Genomic DNA, 16,187 nt, shown 5'->3' with positions numbered 1-16,187 from the left:
CACAGGAGGACTTGTCCTAAGGCTTTCATAGGAGTCTTGTCCTCAAGCTTTCACATGAGGACTTGTCCTAAAGCTTTCACAGGAGGACTTGTCCTAACGTTTTCACAGGAGGACTTTTCCTTAAGCTTTCACATGAGGACTTGTCCTAAAGCTTTCATAGGAGGACTTGTCCTCAAGCTTTCACATGAGGACTTGTCCTAAAGCTTTCACAGGAGGACTTCTCCTAAAGTTTTCATGGTAAGAGTTTTCCTAAACCTCTCACATGAGGACTTGTCCTAAAGCTTTCATTGGAGGACTTGTCCTAAAGCTTTCACAGGAGGACTTTTCCTAAAGCTTTCATAGGAGGACTTGTCCTAAAGCTTTCACAGGAGGACTTGTCCTAAAGCTTTAATAGGAGGACTTGTCCTGAAGCTTTCATAGGAGGACTTGTCCTAAAGCTTTCAAAGGAGGACTTGTCCTAAAGCTTTCACAGGAGGACTTGTCCTAAGGCTTTCATAGGAGTCTTGTCCTCAAGCTTTCACATGAGGACTTGTCCTAAAGCTTTCACAGGAGGACTTGTCCTAACGTTTTCACAGGAGGACTTTTCCTTAAGCTTTCACATGAGGACTTGTCCTAAAGCTTTCATAGGAGGACTTGTCCTCAAGCTTTCACATGAGGACTTGTCCTAAAGCTTTCACAGGAGGACTTCTCCTAAAGTTTTCATGGGAAGAGTTTTCCTAAACCTTTCACATGAGGACTTGTCCTAAAGCTTTCATTGGAGGACTTGTTCTAAAGCTTTCATAGGAGGACTTTTCCTAAAGATTTCATAGGAGGACTTGTCCTAACGCTTTCACAGGAGGACTTGTCCTAAAGCTTTCATAGGAGGACTTGTCCTGAAGCTTTCATAGGAGGACTTGTCCTAAAGCTTTCAAAGGAGGACTTGTCCTCAAGCTTTCACAGGAGGACTTTTCCTAAAGCTTTCATAGGAGGAGTTGTCCTAAAGTTTTCATGGGAAGAGTTTTCCTAAACCTTTCACATGAGGACTTGTCCTAAAGCTTTCATTGGAGGACTTGTTCTAAAGCTTTCATAGGAGGACTTTTCCTAAAGATTTCATAGGAGGACTTGTCCTAAAGCTTTCACAGGAGGACTTGTCCTAAAGCTTTCATAGGAGGACTTGTCCTGAAGCTTTCATAGGAGGACTTGTCCTAAAGCTTTCAAAGGAGGACTTGTCCTAAAGCTTTCACAGGAGGACTTTTCCTAAAGCTTTCATAGGAGGAGTTGTCCTAAAGTTTTCATGGGAAGAGTTTTCCTAAACCTTTCACATGAGGACTTGTCCTAAAGCTTTCATTGGAGGACTTGTTCTAAAGCTTTCACAGGAGGACTTTTCCTAAAGCTTTCATAGGAGGACTTGTCCTAAAGCTTTCACAGGAGGACTTGTCCTAAAGCTTTCATAGGAGGACTTGTCCTGAAGCTTTCATAGGAGGACTTGTCCTAAAGCTATCAAAGGAGGACTTGTCCTAAAGCTTTCACAGGAGGACTTTTCCTAAAGCTTTCATAGGAGGACTTGTCCTAAAGCTTTCACAGGAGGAATTGTCCTAAAGCTTTCGCAGGAGGACTTGTCCTAAAGCTTTCATAGGAGGACTTGTCCTAAAGCTTTCACAGGAGGACTTGTCCAATGTCCTCTTTTAAACTGTGGTGGCAGATAACTGGGAGAGCAGAGCAGGGAGATGATGGACAAATGGAGAGCAACAGGTCTGTACGCTGCAACTGCTAGACGAAACTTCTGAAGTTCTGCATGTCATATCTGTTGTGTCATTTCTTTAGGACAAGTCCTCCTGTGGAAGCTTTTGGACAAGTCCTATGAAAGCTTTAGGACCAACAGAAACAGACTTGTCCTAAAGTTTTCATAGGAGGACTTTTCCTAAAGCTTTCACAGGAGGAATTGTCCTAAAGCTTTCACAGGAGGACTTCTCCTAAAACTTTCACACGAGGACTTTTGCTAAAGCTTTCACAGGAGGACTTGTCCTCAAGCTTTCATAGGAGACTTGTCCTAAAGCTTTCACAGGAGGACTTTTCCTAAAGCTTTCATAGGAGGACTTGTCCTAAACCTTTCATAGGAAGACTTTTCCTAAAGCTTTCACAGGAGGACTTGTCCTAAAGCTTTCATAGGAGGACTACTCCTAAAGCTTTGATAGGAGGACTTGTCCTAAAGCTTTCACAGGAGGACTTGTCCTAAAGCTTTCACGAGGACTTGTCCTAAAGCTTTCACAGGAGGACTTGTCCTAAAGCTTTCACGAGGACTTGTCCTAAGGCTTTCATAGGAGGACTTGTCTTAAAGCTTTCATAGGAGGTCTTGTCCTCAAGCTTTCACATGAGGACTTGTCCTAACGTTTTCATAGGAGGCCTTTCCTAAAGCTTTCACATGAGGACTTGTCCTAAAGCTTTCATAGGAGGACTTGTCCTAACGTTTTCATAGGAGGCCTTTCCTAAAGCTTTCACATGAGGACTTGTCCTAAAGCTTTCATAGGAGGACTTGTCCTGAAGCTTTCACATGAGGACTTGTCCTAAAGCTTTCATAGGAGGACTTGTCCTCAAGCTTTCACATGAGGACTTGTCCTAAAGCTTTCACAGGAGGACTTCTCCTAAAGTTTTCACGGGAAGACTTTTCCTAAACCTTTCACATGAGGACTTGTCCTAAAGCTTTCAGAGGAGGACTTGTCCTAAAGCTTTCACAGGAGGACTTGTCCTAAAGCTTTCATAGGAGGACTTGTCCTAAAGCTTTCACAGGAGGACTTGTCCTAAAGCTCTCACAGGAGGACTTGTCCTAAAGCTTTCATAGGAGACTTGTCCTAAAGCTTTCATAGGAGACTTTTCCTAAAGCTTTCATATGAGGACTTCTCCTAAAGCTTTCATCGGAGGACTTGTCCTAAAGCTTTCACAGGAGGACTTGTCCTAAAGCTTTCATAGGAGACTTGTCCTAAAGCTTTCACATGAGAACTTGTCCTAAGGCTTTCATAGGAGGACTTGTCTTAAAGCTTTCACATTAGGACTTGTCCTCAAGCTTTCACATGAGGACTTGTCCTAAAGCTTTCACAGGAGGACTTGCCCTAAAGCTTTCATAGAAGGACTTGTCCTAAAGCTTTCACAGGAGGACTTGTCCTAAAGCTTTCATAGGAGGACTTTTCTTAAAGCTTTCACATGAGGACTTGTCCTAAATCTTTCACAGGAGGACTTGTCCTAAAGCTTTCACAGGAGGACTTGTCCAATGTCCTCTTAAACTGTGGTGGCAGATAACTGGGAGAGCAGAGCAGGGAGTTGATGGACAAATGGAGAGCAACAAGTCTGTAAGCTGCAAATGTTAGAAGAAACTTCTGAATTCTACATGTCATATCTGTTGTGTCATTTCTTTAGGACAAGTCCTCCTGTGAAAGCTTTAGGACAAGTCCTCCTATGAAAGCGTTTGGACCAACAGAAACAGACTTGTCCTAAAGCCTTCACAGGAGGACTTGTCCTAAAGCTTTCACAGGAGGACTTGTTGAATGTCCTCTTTTAAACTGTGGTGGCAGATAACTGGGAGAGCAGAGCAGGGAGATGATGTATAAATGGAGAGCAACGTGTCTGTATGCTGCAACTGTTAGAAGAAACTTCTGAATTCTACATGTCATATCTGTTGTGTCATATCTGTTACCCATGTTGTAATTCTAAGTTTGTATGGGTGAAATGTCATTGCGGTAGCATTTGAACACAAAAAGTGCAGACAGCCGTCTGTTTGTTGTATTTAGCGTGCACTCTACCAGTATTCAAGTAATGGAGAAAGTACATATATAACATTTTTTCCTGTTGTGCATCTGGACTTGCTGGTTTTCTAGTTCTAAGGACTGAACTCAAGCTTTCCCCCTACATGTCCCTGCAGGAGCTTATTGAGATCCTAAACGATTTTGCAGGTTTGATTGAATAAGTCTGTGTATTGATGAACACATGACCTACACTCTCAGTCTCTGGTTGTTTCCAGTGAAAAGGTCAATATGAGCCAGTCTCCCATTTTTGTTTGTGTACAGTCTGCAGGAGCAGCTGAGGCATCTCTATCCACGTCTGAAAGTTCTTGCATTCGGAGCCAAGCCAGAGAGCACGTTACACACATACCTGCCTTCCTTCCTGTCGAGAGCCACCCCACACTGCCCCGATGACATGAAGAGAGAGGCAAGAAATTCACCTTTTCACTCTCACTCACTTATACCCTTGTTCTTTTTTGAGATGCATTTTCTTGCCCTTTGTTAAAAGTTACAGATGTGTTAAAATGCTGTGTGGATTAGTACAGTACACCTCTCAAGTGTGTTATCATTTGATGTCCAGATATGGAGTCCCACATCCGTCCACATTTCAGAAACGCTCTGTGATTTCACTTCATGCACTTATGTACATGAAATGAAACGAAATGCCGTTGCCCACAGCCCACAGCAGTACAACACAAAGACAACAACAGATCCAAAAACTACAAGAACACACATATCAAACTAACACACATATCCAAACTAACACACATATCCAACTAAACAAAAATCACTTTCCAAGGAAATGAATGCCAGCTAGGATGACTGTCGGAACTGCAGGTCTTCATGGGTTAGCAGTTAGCTTAGCTCGCCCCGCTTCTGCATCCTCTCAGACCACCATCGGTGTTTCCTCCTTGGGCGCAGCTCCAGGGAGGGGCCGTGGTTCCCGGGCCCACCGAACAAAGCAGACCAAGCTCTCCCAGCCAATCCAGCGCCAGCTCCCCCAGCCAGACACCCTTGACACACCTCCCCGCACTCCTCACGACAACAACAAAATGCCACAGTCAACGCCAAGTTAGGCCGTCGCCAGACCGCCCTTGGTGTCGTCGGAACTGCCTGTCTACATGGGCTAGCAGTTAGCTTAGCCTGCTCCGCTCCCCAGCTGATCCAGCGCCAGCTCTCCCAGCCATCAAACGAAGACAACAATTAGACACAGACGTGGACAAAGACACTGCATGGACGGTACTGGGTGAGGCCACTGCAAATGTGAATTCACGCCGCCATCTTCCGACACCAGCACTGGGTGAGGCCGCTGCAAACGTGAATTCTTCTAGCCATCTTCCCACACCGGGGGCATTGTTCCAGGAGAAATGCATTGGAGAAGTGCTGGGCCGTAAAACAACAATGATAATTACCTCTAATAAATGTTACTTGGTTTTACGTGTCAGTAGGTTGATTACTTCTGATAATGACCCCCATGTTTAACAGCATGCAGATGAACGACTGTGAAGTAGACAGCTAACACGCTGTACTTCCTCAGATACGCTGCTGAGGAGCCTAACTCAGCTAGTACATTAGGTTAGCTCACATAATAACTTTTAGTGTGAGCCCACCACTTCCAGTTGCAATGGCAATTTCATCCATGTAGAAATAAATCCACAACACACTAATGTACAAACAGTGAAGGTGTCTGAACACTTTCTTAGTCCACTGTCCTTTTACTTTCTTTTTGCTGTTTATATTTTTTCTAGCTCTTTTTCATGTATTTATGTATGTGTGTGTGTATTCCTATACTATGTTTTTTCACATACTTATTTTATTTCATTCTGTTGTGTTCTATTAAAAGTGTTTTTCTTGCACTCGCTACTGTACCAAGAACGCCAAGCTAAAGTCCTAGTACAGTCACGCACATCTTGGAGCACTAAATGATAATCATGTCATAGCCAAGACAGCATGTCATATCAAGGCCAGTTAGTGTGAGTATGCAGTATTTAATTCACCAAGACCGATGTTAAATTACAAGAAGCTCAAAAGAGTAGGGCTGGTCCCAAATATCCTAATAGTCACCTGGTCGTCTGGCAGGTTGTGTTCGGATAGTTTTGTAATTCTGTAAAGAAAGTAACATAAAATAATGGACCAGTGTTGAGATTAAAACATTTTTACTTTTTATACTGTAGCCCAGTGCATGATTAACAAAGATAACAAACAGCTGCTGCTGGTCAATGTAGTGAGTTCACTGAACCATTCACTGAGGAGGAAATGGGTGAAGAAGGACTCGAATTGGGCGAAGGTCAACCAAACTAAAAGGTGAGGGTTTGGCAAAAGATTAATTTTCAAATCATCACTTCTTACACAATGGCAAGAGTGAGCAGTGTGTCTGGGTAGCGTGGCGGTCTATTCCGTTGCCTACCAACACAAGAATCGCCAGTTCGAATCCCCGTGTTTGGTCGGGCGTCCCTACCGCCACAATTGGCCATGTCTGCGGGTGGGAAGCCGGATGTGGGTATGTGTCCTGGACGCTGCGCTAGCACTTCCTCTGGTCAGTCGGAGCGCCTGTTCGGGGGGGGGGGACTGGACTGGACTGGGGCGTTAGAATGAATCCCACAGCACTTCTAGGCAAGACATGCCCCACGTAGCATTCAAGCGCTAGGATTGGCCAGGCGTCCATGGAATAGTTTTTCGAACCTTGCATAAAACGAATTTCATTTATTTGGGAAGTTATGGTCATTATCTGGAGGGGAGCAGGGGTGTTTGTTGTAATCTGTCATTTCCTTAAGTTTTTTCCATATTGCTCTGGACTTACTGGAAGAGAATTGTTGTTCGAGTTTTGTTGCCTAGCTGGACTTTGCTTTTCTTATTGCAGCACGCAACTTATACTTGGCTGCTCGGTACTGATCCCTGTTTCCGTTTTTGTATGCCCGGTTCTTTTCTTTGTGTAGGAGGTGTAATTCTTTAGAGAACCAGGGTTTTTTATTGCCGTAAAATGTCACAGTTTTGGTAGGGATGCACATTTCCTCGCAGAACTTGATATATGACGTCACTGTGTCAGGGAGTTCATCCAGGGAGTTGCAAGCTGCACTAAATATATTCCAATTAGTGCATTCAAAACACCCTCAAAGCGTTTCAATGGCAACCATGGACCAAGACCTGACAGATTTGGATGTTTTCTTGATGGATGTAAGCTTTTGTTTGTATTTTGGGATGAGGAGTAACACAGCATGGTCGGACTTCCCCAGTGGAGCCCTCGGGAATGCACGGTAAGCATTTGAAATTGAGATGTAGCAGTGATCCTTGACGTCATGGTTATGCCAGGTGTCACGTCATGGTCATGACAGGTGTCACGTCATGGTTATGACAGATTTAATGTCGTCTTTTACACACCCCTTCAAATAAATTGTTACCCGTCTTTGGTATATCAACTATAGATGTTAACCTTGTTGTTCTGGACTGCACCTGCTACTCGTCTGCTGTTGTCCTTGCGGTCCTTCCATTTTCTTGACAATTGTTCCTCCACACACAATAGCCACCAAGACTGCTGGACCCCAGGGTCCTCTTAAGAAGCTGATGCTTAAAATGTCCCCCTATTATATGCAGAGAAGCTGTTACTGCTGATGTAGTATGCCTGCAGGTGAATCATATGACAATAACATTGAAAGTGTTTTTAGAGATGGCAATGATTTATCTTCGGTTTCAGTAACAGTCAATACCTGCAAAGTTTTTTCATCCTGACCCTGATATGAAGAATAAGTAATATCTACTAATATGTTTAGTACTGTATAGTTCTCTCAAACAAGTCTTGAAGTGTACTGAGGGCCAGCATAGAGCGCACCACTTTTTACACTGGCACAGCGGTTTCATGCTTGTTTTCTCCACAACCATCTGGAGATCCCCGGAAATGATCTCATGACCCCCCTGGGGGGTCCCAACCCCCAGGTTGAGAACCAGTGCTCTAGAATATTAAAAATATATATTAGGTATGTACATAAATCTTCATAAAGAAATGTCCCCTTAAAGCTGAGGTGGGGAAATTTCTTTCAGGGTTTTTCTGTGAAAAAAATCATATCCCCCTAAAATGATCTGAGGCACAGTCGAGCTGTTTTTACCCCTGTGTCTGTATTCGGGATGTTGAAATCTCAGCTGAACTCCCCTGATTTATTAAAGCTTTGCCACTCCTCCATTTCCTCATGATACTCCTCAGCTAATCAGGGGAGCTCTGTGGCAGAGCGTCCCTACTGCCTGTTTAGTATTCACGTGCACAGCCTCTCTGCCGGTTTTCTTGTCACCACTGTGGATTTTGTAAAGATGGATAGACTAAGTAGCCTTCATCCCAATAACTAATTCACCTTTAAGCACCAAAGAGCTTCGGAACATCAGTGTAGGCCTACTTAGTGCTACTGACAGATGAAGAGTGAGATGTTGCTCTAAAACCTTCTGACCAGTGCAGTTGTATCATATTAATGCCCACCCTGTATGAGAGAATTGTGCCAGAATTCAAAACGAAACCAATGCAAGGATCACCGGTTCGAATCCCCGTGTTACCTCCGGCTTGGTCAGGCGTTCCTACAGACACAATTGGCCGTGTCTGCGGGTGGGAAGCTGGATGTGGGTATGTGCCCTGGTTGCTGCACTAGCGCCTCCTCTGGCCGGTTGGGGTGCCTGTTCAGGGGGGAGGGGGAACTGAACTGGGGGGAATCGCGTGATCCGCCCATGTGCTACTACATCTCCCTTGTGAAACTCCTCACTGTCAGGTGAAAAGAAGAGGCTGGTGACTCCACATGTGTCGGAGGGGGCATGTGGTACTCTGCAGCCCTCCCCGGATCAGCAGAGGGGGTGGAGCAGAGACCAGGATGGCTCGGAAGATTGGGGTAATTGGCTGGGTATAATTGGGGAGAAAAGGGGGGGAAATCCAAAAAAACAAAGCAATAGCAAGCTGTATGGGAAAACAAACTTGAACTCTAACCTAGGTGGAGAATTTTGTACACAGCAGACCAACATTTAAGTGATCTGTTTTGATTAATTTACACTTACTAAAAATAATTTGTTGTGAAATATTTGCTTGCAAAAATAATTTACTTGCAAATCGAAGCAAAAAACAGACAAAACATTCTTTGCGTTGGAGCTAATTTTGTCTGCAAATTGAATTGAAATTGAAAAATGGCTGTCTGTATTGATGATTTGTTTGATAATTTCACACAAGTCTGATTCCATAAATGCTTTGGGTTGTGCGTGAATTAAGAACACGTGGTCACACAATGACACGTTTTTATTCTCCTGCTGTCAAAACAAAGCTGAATGACCGTCTCTCTGTTTCTCTCCCTCTCTCCTGTAGTTGTTGAGCAGCATGACGGAGTGTTTGTGTGTGGATGTTCAGAGTCTTGGTGTGTGGAGGCAGCTGTACACAAAACACTTACCTCAGTCCAGGTGCAGTATATTGAACACTCACGCTACCTCTCACACTACCCCTCACACTACCCCTCACACTACCCCTCATATCCCCTTAGTGAGTTAAAACACACCTTTGATACCAGTTTAGTTATTTTCCCATTTATCTTGGAAAACAAGTACAAAGAAAGAGCTGCTACAGGTGTACTTCCTGGTCCTAAGTACAAAGAAAGAGCTGCTACAGGTGTACTTCCTGGTCCTAAGTACAAAGAAAGAGCTGCTACAGGTGTACTTCCTGGTCCTGAGTATAAAGAAAGAGCTGCTACAGGTGTATTTCCTGGTTCTAAGTACAAAGAAAGAGCTGCTACATGTGAACTTGCTGGTCCTAAGTACAAAGAAAGAGCTGCTACAGGTGTACTTCCTGGTCCTAAGTACAAAGAAAGAGCTGCTACATGTGTACTTGCTTGTCCTAAGTACAAAGAAAGAGCTGCTGCATGTGTACTTGCTTGTCCTAAGTACAAAGAAAGAGCTGCTACAGGTGTACTTGCTGGTCCTAAGTACAAAGAAAGAGCTGCTACAGGTGTACTTCCTGGTCCTGAGTACAAAGAAAGAGCTGCTACATGTGAACTTGCTGGTCCTAAGGACAAAGAAAGAGCTGCTACAGGTGTACTTCCTGGTCCCGAGTACAAAGAAAGAGCTGCTACATGTGAACTTGCTGGTCCTAAGGACAAAGAAAGAGCTGCTACAGGTGTACTTCCTGGTCCTAAGTACAAAGAAAGAGCTGCTACATGTGTACTTGCTTGTCCTAAGTACAAAGAAAGAGCTGCTGCATGTGTACTTGCTTGTCCTAAGTACAAAGAAAGAGCTGCTACAGGTGTACTTCCTGGTCCTAAGTACAAAGAAAGAGCTGCTATACAGGTGTACTTCCTGGTCCTAAGTACAAAGAAAGAGCTGCTACAGGTGTACTTCCTGGTCCTAAGTACAAAGAAAGAGCTTTTACAGGTGTACTTCCTGGTCCTAAGTACAAAGAAAGAGCTGCTACAGGTGTACTTCCTGGTCCCGAGTACAAAGAAAGAGCTGCTACAGGTGTACTTCCTGGTCGTTAAGCTCAGAGTGACGTGGGACCTGACAGCTGGGCAGGTAACATCTGCCCTGTTTACTTGTCACCAGCTACTTCAACTGTGTGCTGCAAACTGCCCCAAAATAATTTGCAACTATGTGTGGGTGAATCTAAATCAATTCGAATGCAGGGGCGTCCGGGTAGCGTAGCGGTCTATTTTGTTGCCTACCAACACGGGGATCACCGGTTCGAATCCTCGTGTTACCTCCGGCTTGGTCGGGCGTCCCTACAGACCCACCTGCAGACACAATTGGCCGTGTCTGCAGGTGGGAAGCCGGATGTGGGTATGTGTCCTGGTCGCTGCACTAGTGCCTCCTCTGGTCAGTCGGGGCAGCTATTCAGGGGGGAGGGGAACTGGGGGGTATAGCGTGATCTTCCCATGTGCTACTTCCCCCTGGTGAAACTCCTCACTGTCAGGTGAAAAGAAGTGGCTGGCAACGCCACAGGTATCGGAGGAGGCATGTGGTAGTCTGCAGCTCTCCCCGGATCGGCAGAGGGGGTGGAGCAGTGACCTGGACGGCTCAGAAGAGGGATAATTGACCAGATACAATTGGGGAGAAAAAAGGGGGAACCCCCCCCCCCCAAAAAAAGGAAAAGTAACATGGTGAGCAAGGGTGAGAAATCTTGTCATGGAAACGGTACTCTTAGTGCTTGCTGTGCTAAACTGAGCTAGAATGTTGACCGTTGGTAGCGATGTCTTTTTGGATGACTTCAGCTTTTACTTCACCTACCTTATAAACAATATTAACAGTACTAAGAACCTTCTGCAGTCCACTCACACGAGACAAGTCCAGCTTCCTCAATCTCCTTCCACTCTCCACCCCGAAAGTTTGATATGTGAATGCAGGCAGAGCGTGGGGGTGGGTAGGATGTTTGGATGCAGGCAGAACATGGGGGTGGGTAGGATGTGTGGATGCAGCCAGAACATGGGGGTGGGTAGGATGCAGAGCCCTTGAATTTATATGACAAATGTCATTTTGATACTTATATTCATGCAGTTCATTTTATTGATATTAAAAAAAAAAAGAATCCGGGTCTCTAAAAGAATCGTCAGGGATTTAGTCCAATAGGCCAGACCCAGTCCAATAGGCCAGACCCAGTCCAGACCTAGTCCAACCATGCTTAACACTTCATAAACACCACACAGGGACAGCCGATTTTAGATAATTATGTGTAACGAAAGCGGTTTTCTAAGAGCTGACAAACAAGGAAAGGAATTACTACCCAGAGCAGGGTCTTATTGGTTTCTGTTCATATGAGCTACAAACAGCTTTTCTGCATCAGTGTTAATATACATTTCAACATGCAATACATTCTAAAGATAATTCTGATATAATTAGGGAGTATTTATCTGTCTGCCTGTTTTATTCATATTAGGCCTCAATGTGTTAATGTTCTCCAGACTGGTCTTTCTGTGAGGTAGACTGATAGTTTATTATGTTCTCCAGACTGGGCTTTTTGTGAGATAGACTGATAGTTTATTATTTTCTCCAGACTGGGCTTTTTGTGAGGTAGTCTAATAGTTTATTATGTTCTCCAGACTGGGCTTTCTGTGAGGTAGTCTAATAATTTATTATGTTCTCCAGACTGGTCTTTCTGTGAGGTAGTCTAATAATTTATTATGTTCTCCAGACTGGGCTTTTTGTGAGGTAGACTGATAGTTTATTATGTTCTCCAGACTGGGCTTTTTGTGAGATAGACTGATAGTTTATTATGTTCTCCAGACTGGGCTTTCTGTGAGGTAGACTGATAGTTTATTATGTTCTCCAGACTGGTCTTTCTATGAGGTAGTCTAATAGTTTATTATGTTCTCCAGACTGGTCTTTCTCTGAGCTAGACTAATAGTTTATTATGTTCTCCAGACTGGTCTTTCTGTGAGGTAGACTGATAGTTTAGCTGGTCTTTCTGTGAGGTAGACTGATAGTTTATTTATCTTCTCCAGACTGGTCTTTCTGTGAGGTCATCTAATAGTTTATTATGTTCTCCAGACTGGTCTTTCTGTTAGGTAGACTGATAGTTTATTATGTTCTCCAGACTGGTCTTTCTGTTAGGTAGACTGATAGTTTATTTATATTCTCCAGACTGGTCTTTCTTTGAGGTAGACTAATAGATTAGCTGGTCTTTCTGTGAGGTAGACTGATAGTTTATTTATGTTCTCCAGACTGTTCTTTCTGTGAGGTCAATCCAATAGTTTATTTATGTTCTCCAGACTGGTCTTTCTGTTAGGTAGACTGATAGTTTATTTATGTTCTCCAGACTGATTTTTCTATGAGGTAGACTAATAGCTTCTTATGTTCTCCAGACTGGTCTTTCTGTGAGGTAGACTGATAGTTTATTTATGTTCTCCAGACTGATCTTTCTGTGAGATAGACTGATTTGCCTCATCAGAATGATGTGGTACAGGAACTGTTGTGCATATTTGTATATGACAGGTCAGCACTGCCCTAAAATTTTAATTGTAGCAACAAGTAAATCCAAATGAAGAGACATTAGGTGAATAGCATGACACTTCTTAAAAAGTTGGTATGCACATTTTATAAACCAATCTGTGCACAAAGAGTTGTTGCATGAGGCCCATTGTGTCAGATCATATCCAAAACAAGAGGAGTATGAAGCCAAAATAAATTGTGTTGATGTTCAAAACCATGTGGAGCTGATTATGTCCCTCTTTCCTGCCGTAGCCTGCTTCTGAATCATCTGTTGAAGCATTGGAACATACTACCACCAAAGGTAAAACTCCCTACACATATCAACCCTTTTGGAAGCCATGACAAACTCTTTCAAAATGATGGAGCTGTGGTCCAGAATTGATCAGATGTTCTTAATATAACAGGGAGCACTCTGACTGACTTCTTCTTGATATTTAGCTCAGAAAAAACCTTCAAGAAACCATCCAGTCGTTCAGAGTAACCAACGAGGAGATGAAAGACATCATAGACTCTCAGGAGCTCCAGGAGTGCAACACCCTATGCCAAGTAAGACACAGACATATTTCTATACTTTAAAACATACACTCACAGGGCGTCTGGGTGGCATGGTGGTCTATTCCGTTGCCTACCAACATGAGGATCTCCGGTTCGAATCCCCGAATTACCTCCAGCTTGGTCGGGCTACAGACACAATTGGTCGTGTCTGCGGGTGGGCAGCCGGATGTGGTTATGTGTCCTGGTCACTGCACTAGTGCCTCCTCTGGTCGGTCGGGGCACCTGTTCAGGGGGGAGGGGGAACTGGGGGAATAGCGTGATCCTCCCATGTGCTACGTCCCCCCGATGAAATTCCTCACTGTCAGGTGAAAAGAAGCGGCTGGTGACTCCACATGTATCGGAGGAGGCATGTGGTAGTCTGCAGCTCTCCCCGGATTGGCAGCAACTGGGACGGCGCGGAGGAGTGGGGTAATCGGCCAAGTACAATTGGGGGGGGAAGGGGGGGGGGACTGACTGACACTGTTATTGCTTCCTGGTACACACTATAATCCATGCAATCTTAAATCCCTACACTACAGTCTTTAAGATTTAGGTGCAAACGTTAGATTGTTTTTATCCCTAGTGTGTTTAAGATAATAGCTAGAGCATGAATATTGGAATCAGATCACTTCTGAAGTTGCTCATGTAAAAGATTACTGTCTGGCAGGACTCTCCTGGCAGGTACAGTCCAAAGTGTCTCACGCCTCCACCAGGCACATTTGACAGGTCAAGATTTCAGAAAACCTTTATGAAAGATAGTAGAATATCACAGAAAGATAGTAGAACATAAGGGAAAGATAGTAGAATATAACAGAAAGATAGTAGAATATAACAGAAAGATAGTAGAATATCACAGAAAGATAGTAGAACATCACAGAAAGATAGTAGAACATAACAGAAAGATAGTAGAACATCACAGAAAGATAGTAGAATATCACAGAAATATAGTAGAATATCACATAAAGATAGTAGAATATCACAGAAAGATAGTAGAACATAACAGAAAGATAGTAGAATATCACAGAAAGATAATAGAATATCACAGAAAGATAGTAGAACATAACAGAAAGATCGTAGAATATCACATAAAGATCGTAGAATATCACATAAAGATAGTAGAATATCACAGAAAGATAGAATATCACAGAAAGATGATTCAGGTCATCTGGACACAATGTTTATTGAGAGAAACGTGTTATCATCATCTAAGTGACCTGTTCAGTCTCACCTGACTGCAGGTGCCCCCACCCTTATAAACCATACAGTGACTGCAGGTGTCCCCACCCTTATAAACAATACAGTGACTGCAGGTGCCCCCACCCTTATAAACAATACGGTGACTGCAAGTACCCCACCCTTATAAACAATACAGTGACTGCAGGTATCCCCACCCTTATAAACAATATAGTGACTGCAGGTTTCCCCACCCTTATAAACAATATAGTGACTGCAGGTACCCCCACCCTTATAAACAATATAGTGACTGCAGGTGTCCCCACCCTTATAAACAATATAGTGACTGCAGGTGCCCCCACCCTTATAAACAATACAGTGACTGCAGGTGTCACCACCCTTATTAACAATATAGTGACTGCAGGTATCCCCACCCTTATAAACAATATAGTGACTGCAGGTGTTCCCACCCTTATAAACAATACAGTGACTGCAGGTACCCCACCCTTATAAACAATATAGTGACTGCAGGTATCCCCACCCTTATAAACAATATAGTGACTGCAGGTGTCCCCACCCTTATAAACAGTACGGTGACTGCAGGTACCCCACCCTTATAAACCATACGGTGACTGCAAGTACCCCACTCTTATAAACAATACAGTGACTGCAGGTACCCCACCCTTATAAACAATACAGTGACTGCAGGTACCCCACCCTTATAAACAATATAGTGACTGCAGGTATCCCCACCCTTATAAACAATATAGTGACTGCAGGTGTCCCCACCCTTATAAACAGTACGGTGACTGCAGGTACCCCACCCTTATAAACAATACGGTGACTGCAAGTACCCCACCCTTATAAACAATACAGTGACTGCAGGTACCCCACCCTTATAAACAATACGGTGACTGCAGCTACCCCACCCTTATAAACAATACAGTGACTGCAGTTGTATTGTTTATAAGGGTGGGGACACCTGCAGTCACTGTACTGTTTATAAGGGTGGGGACACCTGCAGGCAGGTGAGACTGAAGCGGTCACATAGATGAGTGTTGACATGTTTCTGTCAGTACACTTTGTGTCCAGATGAAGTGGGTCTGCTTGCTGTGATGTTCTTACCGTGACTGTGGAGCATGCATCAAAACATAGTAGAACATCAGTACCTCAAACTGGGGTTTGATCTTGAGTCTTTGGTGGGCAGTAGGAAAGGTGGTCACACCAGGGCATTCACAACCATGTGATTTGAAATGGATTTCTAGGATTTACTGTTCAAACACCTGTAGTACCACTGTCAGAAAACTACACAAAACTCATTTGCCAGGACTTCAGCTCTTAGTTCAGATCTTCTACATTCAAGACTAAATATGAGACAAAACACACATGTACAATTTGAAATGCTGTTTAAAGTTACATTTACACCTTAAATACTTCATATTACACATACACACACACACATTCAGTTAATTCTGTGTATCTGAATTTTTTCCCTCCCATTCTGTCAGTCGGCTTGGAAAGTTGTTTGGTCCTACAACCCCACACACGTCTGACTTAAGCTGGCACATTTCATTATCAGCCATAGAAGATTCAAGATCCAAGATTTACTTTACTGTCACTTTCACTGTCTACCTGCGAACATAAATAAAAGCAAAATGCCGTAAAGTGCCATTTCAGTTGAACTGTTGGAGCTCCACATGTTGGAAGTGTTAACCTTGACATGTTGGAAGTGTTGACCGTGACATGTTGGAAGTGTTGACCTTGACATGTTGGAAGTGTTGACCTTGATATGTTGGAAGT

At 43.7% G+C, this 16,187-nt stretch overlaps 1 protein-coding gene across 1 annotated transcript in view; it reads left to right on the top strand.

Moving 5' to 3' along the window:
- tmem214 (transmembrane protein 214) overlaps positions 1 to 16,187 on the top strand; it is a 66,830-nt gene that overhangs the window by 43,393 nt on the left and 7,250 nt on the right. The window contains exons 9-12 of the mRNA XM_056294312.1: positions 4,038 to 4,179; positions 9,079 to 9,170; positions 12,933 to 12,981; positions 13,119 to 13,226. Coding sequence (XP_056150287.1) covers positions 4,038 to 4,179; positions 9,079 to 9,170; positions 12,933 to 12,981; positions 13,119 to 13,226 — 391 coding nt within the window. The remainder of the gene's footprint in view (positions 1 to 4,037; positions 4,180 to 9,078; positions 9,171 to 12,932; positions 12,982 to 13,118; positions 13,227 to 16,187) is intronic.

The sequence above is a fragment of the Lampris incognitus genome, chromosome 15 (genome assembly GCF_029633865.1).
Source record: "Lampris incognitus isolate fLamInc1 chromosome 15, fLamInc1.hap2, whole genome shotgun sequence".
Lineage (NCBI taxonomy): Eukaryota > Metazoa > Chordata > Actinopteri > Lampriformes > Lampridae > Lampris > Lampris incognitus.
Note: the sequence above shows the minus strand (reverse complement) of the source record. Positions and strands in the feature narration are given on the sequence as shown.